General features: G+C 55.9%; 2 protein-coding genes across 14 annotated transcripts in view; one reads left to right on the forward strand and one right to left on the reverse strand.

Annotated features, from left to right (window-relative positions):
- Window positions 1–4,778: 4,778 nt before the first annotated feature.
- CSF3 (colony stimulating factor 3) lies at window positions 4,779–7,153 on the forward strand. The gene is made up of 5 exons (XM_032163508.2): window positions 4,779–4,853; window positions 5,030–5,184; window positions 5,572–5,679; window positions 5,824–5,970; window positions 6,135–7,153. Exons 1-5 carry the CDS (start codon window positions 4,814–4,816, stop codon window positions 6,297–6,299), a joined length of 615 nt encoding a protein of 204 aa, XP_032019399.1. The 5' UTR covers window positions 4,779–4,813; the 3' UTR covers window positions 6,300–7,153.
- A 1,281-nt stretch (window positions 7,154–8,434) lies between these two features.
- Window positions 8,435–14,186, reverse strand: part of MED24 (mediator complex subunit 24) — a 33,520-nt gene continuing 27,768 nt past the window's right edge. For 11 of the 13 annotated variants that reach the window (XM_032163514.2, XM_032163520.2, XM_032163517.2 and 8 more), the window contains 7 exons: window positions 12,516–12,780; window positions 11,953–12,134; window positions 11,702–11,792; window positions 11,261–11,360; window positions 9,605–9,685; window positions 9,117–9,265; window positions 8,435–8,977 (listed from right to left, as the gene is read on the reverse strand). In XM_032163514.2, the coding sequence (XP_032019405.1) occupies window positions 8,861–8,977; window positions 9,117–9,265; window positions 9,605–9,685; window positions 11,261–11,360; window positions 11,702–11,792; window positions 11,953–12,134; window positions 12,516–12,780 (985 nt within the window). In that variant the 3' untranslated portion in view covers window positions 8,435–8,860. Of the gene's footprint in view, window positions 8,978–9,116; window positions 9,343–9,604; window positions 9,686–11,260; window positions 11,361–11,701; window positions 11,793–11,952; window positions 12,135–12,515; window positions 12,781–14,186 lie in introns of those variants that run through there. The other 2 variants (XM_032163510.2, XM_058445009.1) reach the window with 2 other exon arrangements.

Raw genomic sequence — 14,186 nt, forward strand, 5'->3', positions numbered from 1 at the left:
ATAAACAAACAAACAAACAAACAAAGTCCCTTTCCTCTCAGAGTCTTCACTCTGGACAGGTTGGGAGGCATACATAGTATGAAGGGACCAGTATCTATCTAGCTATTCCCATGCTGACGGGCATTGCAAATGCATTTCCATTGGTTTACTATAACAATGTTCAAAAGAACATCTCTGGCCAGGTGCAGTGGCTCCCGCCTGTAATCCTAACACTTTTTAGGAGGCCAAGGCAGGAGGATCACTTGAGGCCAGTAGTTCAAGACCAGCCTGGGCAACATAGGGAGACTGTGTCTACGAAAAATCAAAAAATTACGGCCAGGCATGGTGACTCACGCCTGTAATCCCTGCACTTTGGGACATCGAGGCAAGTGGATCACTTAAGGTCAGGAGTTTGAGACTAGCCTGGCCAACATGGTGAAACCCCATCTCTACTAAAAATACAAAAATTAGCCAGGCATGGTGGCAGGCGCCTGTAATCCCGGCTACTCAGGAGGCTGAGGCAGAAGAATCTCTTGAACCCAGGAGGCGGAGGTTGCAGTGAGCTGAGATCACATCACTGCACTCCAGCCTGGGTGACAGAGCGAGACTCCATCTCAAAAAAAATAAAAAATAAAAAAATTAGCCAGGCATGGTGGTGCACACCTCTAGTCTCAGCTACTCAGGAGGCTGAGGTGGGAGGATCGCTTGAGCCTGGGCAGTCGAGGCTGCAATGAGCCAAGATCATGCCACTGCACTCCAGCCTGGGCAACAGAGAGAGACCCTGTCTCTAAAAAAATAATAATGAAGAAAAAAGCAGCTCTGTATATGTCTCCTGGTACATATATACTATGTATATAGTTTGCAAACTCAAAGATCCAGATAGTCAATTTTTTAGGCTTGTGGGCCATATGGTCTCTGTCACAACTACTCTGCCCTATCTTTCTAGCACAAAAGCAGCTATAAACAATACATACATGAATTTTTTATAGACATTGAGATTTGAATTTCATATGATTTTTACATTTTATAAAATAATCTTTTTAAAAATTTTCCTCTAACCCTTTAAAAGTGTAAAAGCCGGCCGGGTGCCACGGCTCACACCTGTAATCCCAGCACTTTGGGAGGCTGAGGCAGGCAGATCACTTGAGATCAACAGTTCGAGACCAGCCTGGCCAACATAGCAAAACCCCGTCTCTACTAAAAATAAAAAAATTAGCCAGGCATGGTGGTGCACACCTGTAATCCCAGCTACTTGGGAGGCTGAGGCAGGAGAATCGCTTGAACCAAGGAGGCGGAGGTTGCAGTGAGCCAAGATCATTCCACTGCACTCCAGCCTGGGTGACAGAGCGAGACTTGGTCTCAAAGAAAAAAAAAAGTGTAAAAGCCATTCCTAACTCAGTGTACATCAGTATACATACTCAGGTCTGCGTACTCATGCTCTGAGGCATACTGGAAAAGTAGAGTTGCTTGGTCAGGGGACATACACATTTCCACATTAACTAGACACTACCAAGTTGCCATCCAAGGAGGGTTTTTTACAATCTACGCTCCCCCCTGCAACAAATGAGAGTTACTCCAGATCCTGTACAAAGATGCTCTAAGCCCAGTACCAGATGAAAACAGGAAGCGGGAGGGGAAGGTGCCAGCCACTTCTAACCATGAAGAAATACCTGGGAGAGCCTTCTGGATGCTGGAAGGATGAATAACGGGGGTCTCTGGAGCCTGCCCCCTGTCAGATCACTGTGGCTTCTGAGCCTACAGTCCAGCTCAGCCCCATGTGTCATGGCAGGTGGTAATGAGCCCTCACTCTCTGTTTGGTCTTTATTCTCTGAAGTCTGGATTGAGCCGTTATTCAAGATGTACAGCTTTATTGACAGGAAAGTAGTGTCACAGAAACAGCAGGGGCTTAGGAATATGATCTAACTGCAAATCCTACCTGGCTCAGCCACCAGCTAGTTCTGTGATCTTGAACAAGTTTTTTCACTTCTCTGAGGCCCTCTCTTGGCTACAACACACCAGTTGGTTGACAGGATGAAATGACGAAAGTGTCTCACACCTGTAATCCCAGCACTTTGGGAGGCCAAGGTGGGTGGATGGCTTGAGCCCAGGAGTTCGAGACCAGCCTGGGCAACATGGTGAAACCCCCTCTCTGCAAAAAAAATACAAAAATTAGCTGAGCTTGATGGTCCACGCCTGTGGTCCCAGCTACTCGGGAGGTTAAAGTGGGAGGATCGCTTGAGCCTGGGAGGTAGAGACTGCAGTGAGCTGTGATTGTACCACGGCACTCCAGGCTGGGGGACAGAGTGAGACCCTGTTTCCCCCCGCAAAAAAAAATGACAAAAGTGTAATAAAAGGTGCCTGATGTGGCCAGGCGCAGTGGCTCATGCCTGTAATCCCAGCACTTTGGGAGGCTGAGGCAGGCGGATCACCTAAGGTCAGGAGTTTGAGACCAGCCTGGCCAACATGGAGAAATCCTGTCTCTACTAAAAATACAAAATTAGCCGGCTGTGGTGGCAGTGGTGGCACATGCCTGTAATCCCAGCTACTCAGGAGGCTGAGGCAGGAGAATCGCTTGAACCCAGGAGGCAGAGGTTGCAGTGAGCCGAGATTGTGCCATTGCACTCCAGCCACTCCAGTCTGGGCAACAAGAGCCAAACTCTGTCTGAAAAAAAAAAAAAAAAGTGCCTGATGTATAAGAGGTATGCAATGCAATAGTTGCCAGGCAACGTGTTTAAGAATGTGGAGCTCCTGCCTTCCATGGTCCTGTTAAAAACCCACCCTCAAGACCAGGTGCAGTGGCTCATGCCTGTAATCCCAGCACTTTGGGAGGCCGAGGCAGGTGGATCACCTGAGGTCAGGAGTTCGAGACCAGCCTGACCACCAACATGGTGAAATCCCACCTCTACTAAAAATACAAAATTAGATGAGCATGGTGATGCATACCTGTAATCCCAACTACTTGGGAGGCTGAGGCAGGAAAATCACTTGAACCAGGGAGGCGGAGGTTGTAGTGAGCCGAGATCGTGCCATTGCACTCTAGCCTGAGCAACAAGCAAAACTCCATCTCAAAAAAACAAAAACAACAACAACAACAAAAACCCACCCTCTACTCCCAGGGAGCTGGGCCCAGAGCTGGGCCCCATCAGTGCAAGGTGCTGAGCCACGGAGCTGAGGCGGAGCTGCAGGACCGGGGACCAGATAACACTGTGTTAAGATCAGCAGGTGACGTCCCTGCCATTGGTGACCACCAGGGGGCCCCCAAGCACCAGAGATGGCCCCACCCAGTCACCGCGCCCACTTCTCATCCAGCGATGTCTGTTTCTTGGCACACTGGGGTAAATTAGGACAGAAGGTGACAGTCTTGGGTGTGGTCAGTCAGACTGCCCCAGGCAGGCCCTGTGGCCTGTAGAAAACGTTCAGGCCTAGGCCGGGAGCAGTGGCTCACGCCTGTAATCCCAGCACTTTGGGAGGCCGAGGCGGGTGGATCACAAGGTCAGGAGATCGAGACCATCCTGGCTAACATGGTGAAACCCCATCTCTACTAAAAATACAAAAAATTAGCCAGGCGTGGTGGTGGGCGCCTGTAGTTCCGGCTACTCGGGAGGCTGAGGCAAGAGAATGGCGTGAACCCGGGAGGCGGAGCTTGCAGTGAGCAGAGATCGCACCACTGCACTCCAGCCTGGGCGACAGACCGAGACTCTGTCTGGAAAAAAGAAAAAGAAAAAGAAAAAGAAAACGTTCAGGCCTGAGCCAGAGGCCCAGGCTGTAATTCTGTCACTCACCATGACCTTGGGCAAGGCACTTCCTTCCCTGGCCTAGTTCACAGTGTTGGAATCGACTCCAAGGTCCCTTCCAGCATTAACGCTGCATGGTTCTAGGATGAGAAGATGGAGCAGTTTCCCCTGTCTCACCCCAGCCCGTGTCCACTTCAAGGTGAATGGCCAGGGAAGTCACGTGTCCCAATACCCCAGTTCCAAAGCTCTTGGGGACCCTACTGTCAGGGTCGTGCACGAGGAGGTGAAGGTCAGGTGAGCCAATCGCCTCGAAGGGTCTTGCCTCATTCGGGACAGACATCCGGTTTCCTCTGGGCTCTACCGGGATTCTAGGGGCTTAGCCAAATGAGTCATGGTGGGTGGGGGGGGTTTCTGGGGGAGTTCCCAGCTAATCAGCTTGGGACAGGACAGCCTGGAACTTTCGATGGTGCCTATCCAAGTGTGGGGTGGGCACAGCAGCCAAGACCCAATGTCCTTATCTCAGGTAGGGGCCCTCAGGAGGTCTCCCAGACAGGCAGCCTCCGGAGAGTTTGGGGGTAAGAATGGGGGCAACCAGCTTCTTTCTTCTCTCTTAGAATTTGGGGGCTTGGGAGACAGGCTTGAGAATCCCAAAGGAGAGGGGCAAAGGATACTGCCCCCGCAAGTCTGCCAGAGCAGAGAGGGAGACTCCGACTCAGCTGCCACTTCCCCACAGGCTGCTGCCGCCTCCAGGCGTCTATCAGCGGCTCAGCCTTTGTTCGGCTGTTCTGTTCAAACACCCTGGGGCCATTCAGGCCTGGGTGGGGCAGCTGGAGGAAGGGAGTTTGAGGGGGGCAAGGCGACGTCAAAGGAGGATCAGAGATTCCACAATTTCACAAAACTTTCGCAAACAGCTTTTTGTGCCAACTCCCCTGCATTGTCTTGGACACCAAATTTGCATAAATCCTGGGAAGTTATTACTAAGCTTTAGTCGTGGCCCCAGGTAATTTCCTCCCAGGCCTCCATGGGGTTATGTATAAAGGCCCCCCTAGAGCTGGGCCCCAAAACAGCCCGGAGCCTGCAGCCCAGCCCCACCCAGACCCATGGCTGGACCTGCCGCCCAGAGCCCCATGAAGCTGATGGGTGAGTGTCTTGGCCCAGGATGGGAGAGCCGCCTGCCCTGGCATGGGAGGGAGGCTGGTGTGACAGAGGGGCTGGGGATCCCCGTTCTGAGAATGGGGATTAAAGGCACCCAGTGTCCCTGAGAGGGCCTCAGGTGATAGGGAACAGCATGTCTCCTGAGCCCGCTCTGTCCCCAGCCCTGCAGCTGCTGCTGTGGCACAGCGCACTCTGGACAGTGCAGGAAGCCACCCCCCTGGGCCCTGCCAGCTCCCTGCCCCAGAGCTTCCTGCTCAAGTGCTTAGAGCAAGTGAGAAAGATCCAGGGCGATGGCGCGGCGCTCCAGGAGAAGCTGGTGAGTGAGGCGGGCAAGAGGGCTGTGGAGGGAAGCCCGGTGGGGAGAGCTAAGGGGGATGGAACTGCAGGGCCGACATCCTCGGGAAGGAACATGGGAGAATATTAGGAGCAGTGGAGCTGGGGAAGGCTGGGAAGGGACTTGGGGAGGAGGACCTTGGTGGGGACGGTGCTCAGGAGGGCTGGCTGGGATGGGAGTGGAGGCATCACATTCAGGAGAAAGGGCAAGTGCTCCTGTGAGATCAGAGAGTGGGGGTGCAGGGCAGAGAGGAACTGAAGAGCCTGGCAAGACATGGAGGGAGGGGAAAGACCAGAGAGTCGGGGAGGACCCGGGAAGGAGCAGCGACCCGGCCACGGCGAGTCTCACTCAGCATCCTTCCATCCCCAGTGTGCCACCTACAAGCTGTGCCACCCCGAGGAGCTGGTGCTGCTCGGACACTCTCTGGGCATCCCCTGGGCTCCCCTGAGCAGCTGCTCCAGCCAGGCCCTGCAGCTGGTGAGTGTCAGGAAAGGATAAGGCTGATGAGGAGGGGGAAGGAGAGGAGGGACACCCATGGGCTCCCCCAGGTCTCCAGGTTCCAAGCTGGGGGCCTGACGTGTCTCAGGCAGCACCCTCTAACTCTTCCACTCTGTCTCACAGACAGGCTGCTTGAGCCAACTCCATAGCGGCCTCTTCCTCTACCAGGGGCTCCTGCAGGCCCTGGAAGGGATCTCCCCGGAGTTGGGCCCCACCTTGGACACACTGCAGCTGGACGTCGCTGACTTTGCCACCACCATCTGGCAGCAGGTGAGCCTTGTTGGGCAGGGTGGCCAAGGTCATGCTGGCATTCTGGGCACTGCAGCCGAGCCTGTGTGTGGGCCTTGTCCATGCTGTCAGCCCCCAGCATTTCCTCATTTGTAATAACGCCCACTCAGAAGGGCCCAACCACTGATCACAGCTTTCCCCCACAGGTGGAAGAACTGGGAATGGCCCCTGCCCTGCAGCCCACCCAGGGTGCCATGCCAGCCTTCGCCTCTGCCTTCCAGCGCCGGGCGGGAGGCGTCCTGGTTGCCTCCCATCTGCAGAGCTTCCTGGAGCTGGTGTACCGCGTTCTACGCCACGTTGCCCAGCCCTGAGCCAAGCCCTCCCCATCCCATGTATTTATCTCTATTTAATATTTATGCCTATTTAAGCCTCATATTTAAAGACAGGGAAGAGCAGAACGGAGCCCCAGGCCTGTGTGTCCTTCCCTGCATTTCTGAGTTTCATTCTCCTGCCTGTAGCAGTGAGAAAAAGCTCCTGTCCTCCCATCCCCTGGACTGGGAGGTAGATAGGTAAATACCAAGTATTTATTACTGTGACTGCTCCCCAGCCCTGGCTCTGCAGTGGGCACTGGGATAAGCCGCAGTGAGCCCCTGGTCCCGAGGGTCCCCACCTGGGACCCTTGAGAGTATCAGGTCTCCCACGTGGGAGACAAGAAATCCCTGTTTAATATTTAAACAGCAGTGTTCCCCATCTGGGTCCTTGCACCCCTCACTCTGGCCTCAGCCGACTGCACAGCGGCCCCTGCATCCCCTTGGGTGTGAGGTCCCCGGACAAGCAGAGGCAGCCAGAGCTGGGAGGCATGGCCCTGGGGTCCCACGAATTTGCTGGGGAATCTCGTTTTTCTTCATAAGACTTTCAGGACATGGTTTGACTCCCGAACATCACCAATGTGTCTTCTGTTTTTCTGGGTGCCCTCAGGACACCTGCCCTGCCCCAACGAGGGTCAGGACTGTGACTCTTTTTAGGGCCGGGCAGGTGCCTGGACATTTGCCTTGCTGGACGGGGACTGGGGATGTGGGAGGGAGCAGACAGGAGGAATCATGTCAGGCGTGTGTGTGAAAGGAAGCTTGACTGTCACCCTCCACCTCTTCACCACCCACTCACCAGTGTCCCCTCCACTGTCACATTGTAACTGAACTTCAGGATAATAAAGTGTTTGCCTCCAGTCATGTCCTTCCTCCTTCTTGAGTCCAGCTGGTGCCTGGCCAGGGGCTGGGGAGGTGGCTGAGGGTGGGAGAGGCCAGACGGAGGTCGGGGAGGAGGTCCAGGGAGGAGGAGGAAGGTTCTCAAGTTCGCCTGACATTCATTCAGTTAGCACATATTTATCTGAGCACCTACTCTGTGCAGATGCTGGGCTAAGTGCTGGGGACACAGCAGGAAACAAGGCAGACATGGTCTGCACTCGAGCAGCCACAGCCTGGCACGGAAGACAGAGGCATGGGGACCACGGGAACCGGAAAGGAGAGGGCGTGGGGTCTGGGTGGGCTTAACAGGCCAGACACAGCCAGACAAGATGAAGCCAGGGAGTGCTGAGCATCTGCACCAGGCTTGTCATTTACCATCTTCCATAAACTTGAGCCCATCCATCAAGTTGCCCACAAAGTGGAAGCCAAGTTCAAGGTGACCACTGGGGTCAGAGCTTCTTTCCTCAGACTTGGTCTCTGCACTCACCCCAGCTGGTCACTTCCTGCTTGTGGCAGCCCTGGGCTGAAGAGCACTAAGCTCACAGCCCAGGAGGGTGGGGAGCTGTGTCAAGTAGGGGGGCCAGGGACCACACCACAGGTGTGAGGCCTGCCTGCAGCCAAAGACTCCTGTGTGGCTTTGGGGTACCCCCACCAGTCCCCAGTCCACTATCTGCCCAAGCCTTCTCCTCCTCAGCTCCTCCGTCCCTCCCACCTCCCCGGCCCATGGCTCCTCAGAAAGCAGGGTCGGAAGTGCCCACTGCCAGCTCACAGTCATCCATCTAGGGGCTCAGAGATGTGTGAGGCAGGCAAGGAAGGGTTAAAGAAAGGTCCAGCCCCTCATCCCCCCCCCCCCCGCCTCCCATCCCCCAGTCCTTTTTTGGAGGCAACAGATCAAATCCCAGACTAGTCAGAGTGTGGGTGGGGTTGGACCAGGTTCGGGAGACAGCAGGGCAGGCCACCCTGCCCCAGCACTGTGGGGCCCTGAGCCAAAGCCTCTCCCCTTTCAGGGTACAGCTGGCTTTGGGGGAGGGGGCAGCAGGCAGGCCAACTTGGCTCCAAGGAAGGGAAGCTGGTTTCCCCTGGCCCTTCTCCAGCTGAGCAAGCCCACATAGGACCCTGAGCCCTGCCACCTCTGTACCTCTTCCTCCTCCTCACCACGGGAGTGAGCCTTCCCCAGCCACAGCACAGGGAGTCCAGGGAGAGGACACTGTGCCCTGCCCCGGGTGGCACCAACACCAACAGCACACACAGTCACAAAGGGATCCATGAGGAGCTTTATTTACACATGAACGAAGGGAGATTTCCCTCACATATTACAAAATATATATATATATATATACACACACACACACACACACACACACACACATACTCTGTGTCTAGAAAGTTCCTCAGAGGTAAGACTACTGCTGGGCCGGGGCGGGCGCACACAGGGGTGACCACGGGCTTGTGGTCCAGGCTGCTCACACTCCTCAGGTGCCAGCAGATGGAAAGGAAATTTCAAAAGAAGAAACCGGGAGATATCCTGGAGGTCAGGAGTCAGGAGCGGGGAACTGGAAGCCACCAGAGGCTCTTGCACCATGCGGAGCGGATGTGAGCCACGATGCCTCATCTTTCCTCACTGCTTCCCTTGGAGGCGCCTGGGGCTGCGCCAGTCCCCAGCCCCCACTGCGGCCATGCCAAGCCCCTCAGAGTGCAGCAATGGCTTTAGCAGCCACCTGGCGGCCCAGGGGGAGGCTGAGGTCCGTGATGGCCAGAACTACCTTGGGGCTGGACATGGCTGACACCTTCACCAGTTCCGACACCTGCCACAGACAGACAGATGCTGCTTGCAGGACAGCTGGTGGCGGGTGTGCTGTCCCAGGGGGAAGGAGGCCCCTCCCTGCTCCAAGGGCTGCCCTGAGGCCCCAGCACCAGTGGGAGAGCCGGGAAGGTGGTACTCACAGTGGTGAAGGGCATGAACTGCAGGACACTGCCACGGCCGCCCTGCTCCAGGCAGTCCACACACTCCTCCATGAACCACTGCACGAACTGGGTGTGAGGGCCAGCGGTGCGAGACCCCAGGATGGAGGAGATGAGCAGGAACAGGTTGGCTGTGGAGAGTGGGGGGAGAGTGACAGGAGGGAGTTCCATGAGAGAGGGTGAGGTCACACTCTGGGAGAAGGTGGGACTGAAAAGGGAAAAGAAACACATGCTGAGCATGTCCCCAAAATGGGGTGTCAGAGAGAGAAAACATAAAAAGCAAGAGGGGAGGGGAGGAGGGGGAACTAGACAGGAGCCTGGGGGCCAAGACAGCCAACAATGAGGGGCATGGAGGGGGAAGGGAGGGGTGCCGCAAGGCCCCTTCCAGCTGACAAGGTCTCCCGGCCTCCATGAGGCCAGGGACTCGTCCAGCTTAGCCCCAGGTTCAGCAGCAGGGGTGGGGAACTCACCTAGGACTCGGTTCAGAGGGTCCCGCATGTTGACCGTGTGGAGCTGAGAGGCTGACAGGGAGCTGCTCATGGATCGGTCTGCTGTGGGACGGAGCAGACGGAGCGCTGGGAAACAGCCTGCTGAGTGCAAAAGTGGTGCCCCCCAGGGATGCCCCCACCCGACCTTCACCCATCGGAGGTAACTGGTACATGGAGAGCCCAGAGAAGACCCTGAGATCAAGAGCACAAAGGGAGGCCGGGTGCGGTGGCTCACACCTGTAATCCCAGCATTTTGGGAGGCGGAGACAGGAGGATCGCTTGAGTCCAGGAGTTCGAGACCAGCCTTGGCAACTAGCGAGACCTCATCTCTACAAAAAACACAAAAATTCGCTGGGTGTGGTGCCAAAGCCTGCAGTCCCAGCTCCTTGGGAGGCTAAGGCAGACTGCTTGAGCCTAGGAGAATAAGGCTGCAGTGAGCCGAGATGGTGCCACTGCACTCCAGCCTGAGCAACAGAGCGAAACCGTGTCTCAAAAAAACAGGCCGGGCATGGTGGCTCACGACTGTAATCCCAGCACTTTGGGAGGCCAAGGCGGGTGGATCATCTGAATTCAGGAGTTCAAGACCAGCCTGACCAATATGGTGAAACCCCGTCTCTACTAAAAATACAAAAATTAGCCAGATATTGTGGCAGGCGCCTGTAGTCCCAGCGACTCAGGAGGCTGAGACAGGAAAATTACTTAAACCCAGGAGGCGGAGGTTGCAGTGAGCTGAGATCACGCCACTGCACTCCAGCCTGGGCAACAGAGGGAGACTCCAACTCAAAAAAACAAAAAAACAAAACAAAAAAAGGGCACAGAGGGGCCTCAGATACAGAGATCCCAATGGAATGAGAGAAAAATTAACGTGTGGCGAGCACACAGGGCCAGGGGCCGATCTTGGTACTTCCTAAGCTGCTTACTCCTCACAACACCCCATTTACAGATGAGGAGACCCAGACGGGGGCTGGCTCAGTCGCTAGCTAAAGGTCACAGCGCTTATAGCTGGCAGACCTAGTATCTTTCTTCTGATCAAGTGTATAGTTGGTCCCCTAGTTCCTAAAAGGCTTCAGAGAAAAGTTCAGGCTCAGGAGAAATCTCTGGAAACAGGAAAAATGCCACAGAAGGAGCCCTTGGCAGTAAGCCTGGCAGGGAGGAGAGGACAGTGAAAAGGATGACCTCCAGGGAAGTGGTGGGGCAGGGGGGGTGTGCTCTTTAGGCAGGAAGGTGGGGATGGATGCCCCAGCCCGGGCCTCTCAGGACATGTTTTGGGGGAAGGAAGGAAGGTCAGAGCTGGTGAGTCAACGGCACAGGCTGTGCCTGAGGCGGTGAACTCACTTGGGTAGCTTGTCATCCCCTCAACCCTGGGGTAAGGGAGGGGGCAGGAGGGCTGCGGGGGAACAACTGTGGGCTGGGCTGGACCTGGGCAGAGGAGCTTTAACCCTCAGGGAGTGAGAACAGCAACCTCTTCTCCAGGGACAGGACACAGAGCACCCCCTTGGAGGCTAGAACAGCAGGTCCCTGCCACACCCTCTCTGACCAGCTGCAAAGATGCCTGCAGCTGGAGCAGCGGCAGAGTGGCAGCATCGGAGAGTGAATTCCCAGGAAAGGGAGCGGCGTGCCGCCAGCCCACACACTCACTGGGGCTCGAAAGGATGTTGGCATCGTCCTCATTGGAGCTCAGCAGTCGCATCAACTTTGAAGGCTGCACATCGTCCAGGGGGAAGAGGCTGATATAATCCTAGAGGGTGTGAAAGTCACTGTTATACACCCCTAAACCCCCCCGTTTCCAGCTGTCAGGGAAAAGAGCTTGAGCTCCGATTTGAGTGAGGTCAGCACGGCCAGCAAGGCCTCAGCCCCTCTCTGCTCAACCCCTCCCACAATCTGACAGGCCCCTTGTGCCCATGGGCAGGCTGCGGCCACACAAATCACCCATGCAGATTCCTGACCAATCATGCCCGGGCATGGCTGCCCCAAGGGCAGGGGCCACATTTGCTTCCCTTTGCCTGGGGAATCCTCAGGAAATGCTGTAACAAACTGGTGAACAAGTGAAGCCAGGGAGGGCGGCTGTTGGGGGCCTACCTCAATGTCTTCGCGGTGTCTCTTCTTCTGGCGGGTGGACGCCTGTCCCTTGTGGGAGGAGTAGGAACTGAGGGCACACCACACGGCCAGCCTGGCAAAGGGTTCCAGAAAAAGGGGGACAGTGAGAGGTGCCCCAAGAGCTTTCTGTGTCTGACTGGGCTCCCCAAAGCCCAGTCTCCCAGGATGGCACCAGGCGAGGGGTGCCTGACCCTGGGTGGCCGGAGCAGGGTAAGCTCTGAAGAGAATCTTACTTGGCAAGAGCAGTGCCCGGGGGGTCCATGAGGCTGTGCCACTTGGAGGAGTCAGTGAGCAGGCCAGGCAGGATGTGGCCCAGCAGGACCAGGGTCACTTGCTGCATGTCCAGGCAGAAGATGGAGTAGAGCAACTCCACTGCTCGCAGCGTGTGCTCCTTCCGCGTCTCCTTCAGCAGCTCCTAGTGCGCAGGAAGGGGGGCAGTTCAGGAGCCGGAGGCCCGGGATCTGGGGTTCTGACACCCTGCCACTCCAGCACTGGTGTGCAGGAAGGGGAGCAGTTTAGGAGCTGGGGGCCCGGGATCTGGGGCTCCTACACCCTGCCGCCCCAGCATGGCTATCCAGGTAAGGCCCACAGAGGGGGCCCCAGATGTTGCTCCGCCCCTCAGGCTGAATCCCAGTCTCTGGCCAGAGCTCCCCAACGAGGCAACTCTGAGGCGAGGCATCCCGGGGAGGCCACCCGGCTCACGGCAGCCTCTCAGGGAAGCCTGGCAGACCAGGCCAGGTGTGGGGAGCCAGCAGACAGGACCCATGTCGGCCCACAGCCACTCCAGCCTAAGTACCTTAATCAGGTTGTTGCAGAACCAGTAGACACCGCCCATGTGCAGCAGGGTGTCAAAGATGTGGATGGAGCGGCTGTCCACCCAGCCCTTCTCCAGCACCTTGGCAAAGATGTCCGTCAGCACCTCCTTGATGGGCCGCTTGGGGGGCAGCAAGTTCCAGTAGGGCATCGTGTCCACCCCAGTGGAGGGAAACTTGATCTGCGTGGCTGTCTGCTGCAGCACGTCAGCACACATGCGCTCCAGGATCGAGTTCATGATCACCACCCTGGGGGAGGGCCAAGAGGACCTGAGGCTCAGGTGCCACTGTAGGGTGGGGAGGGAGAGGAGGGAACACCCATGCCAGACTTTCCCCTGGACTTGGGTTACGAAAATCTCCCTGAGGCATTAACCCAGTTTTGCGCTGGGGGAGGGTACACCCCGGGGCGACCTGGCCCCTGCTCTGCTCCTGGCAGGTCTCTCACCTGCAGGACACAAAGCCTATAAATAGGGACTGGGGAGGGGCTTTCCTCCCCCTGGCCATTCCAGCCTGATATTCACATTTTCTTTTATTCTCCAACTTCCCCCATCCCCCAGGCCTGGGCCCTGCCAACCTGCCACATAAATAAACACAATCACTTCCCCCTAGGCTGAGTGCTTGGGGGTCCCCGCCCAGCCCTGGCCTCCTCCCAAAGTAAACTGTTCCTTCCAGGAGAGGCCCAAGGGCTGCCCCACAGGACTCTTCCCGGCCCCTGGTAGCTGGGCAGACAGAAGTGTGTATCCAGGAATTTCCTCATGGAAAGAGGCTTCAGAAGTGAATACAGACCCGGGCGAGTGCTGACTGTTCCTGGAATGCAGGGTGGCTCTGGGAAAGTTGCTATGACTTTTAGAGCCACTTTTCCCACCTGCACAATGGAGCCACAGACTTCCCACTACCCCTTACCCAGATAGGACTTAGGGTGCTTAGAATGGGTTACACCAGAGCAAAAACTCCCTATTTGGCAGGGCGGGGCGTGGGGGGACGTGGCGGAGAAATGAGAGAAGAAAGGAAAAAAGAAGGAAGCAAGGGGAAAACGAGATGTGCTTTTCTAGACCGTCCAAACCTCATTCAGCTCAATGCTTCCCCTTCTCCCTATTAAGACATCCTCAGGCCCGGTGTGGCGGCTCACGCCTATAATCCCAGCACTTTGGGAGGCTGAGGCAGGAAGATCACCTGAAGTCAGGAGTTCGAGACCAGCCTGGCCAACATGGTGAAACCCCACCTCTACTAAAAATACAAAAATTAGCCGGGTGTGGTGGCGCATGCCTGTAATCCCGGCTACTCAGGAGGCTGAGACAGGAGAATCTCTCGAACCCAAGAGGTGGAGGTTGCAGTGAGCCGAGATCATGCCACAGCACTCCAGCCTGGGCGACAGAGCGAAACACCATCTCAAAAATAAATAAATAAATAAATAAAATAAAGACATCCTCAACGTTGCCATAAAGACATGGCAACACCCCAAACGTATTGGCTGGTAAACACCCATGTTCACAGCAGCACTATTCACTACAGCTCAAAGGTGGAAGCAACTGAAGTGTTCACTGACAGAAGAGGGATCGAGATGTGGTATAGCCACACAACAGAGGTTTTTTTTGTTTTTGTTTTGTTTTTTGAGACAGAGTCTCACTCTTTCACCCAGGCTGGAGTGCAGTGGC

The sequence above is a fragment of the Hylobates moloch genome, unplaced genomic scaffold (assembly GCF_009828535.3).
Source record: "Hylobates moloch isolate HMO894 unplaced genomic scaffold, HMol_V3 SCAFFOLD_10, whole genome shotgun sequence".
Lineage (NCBI taxonomy): Eukaryota > Metazoa > Chordata > Mammalia > Primates > Hylobatidae > Hylobates > Hylobates moloch.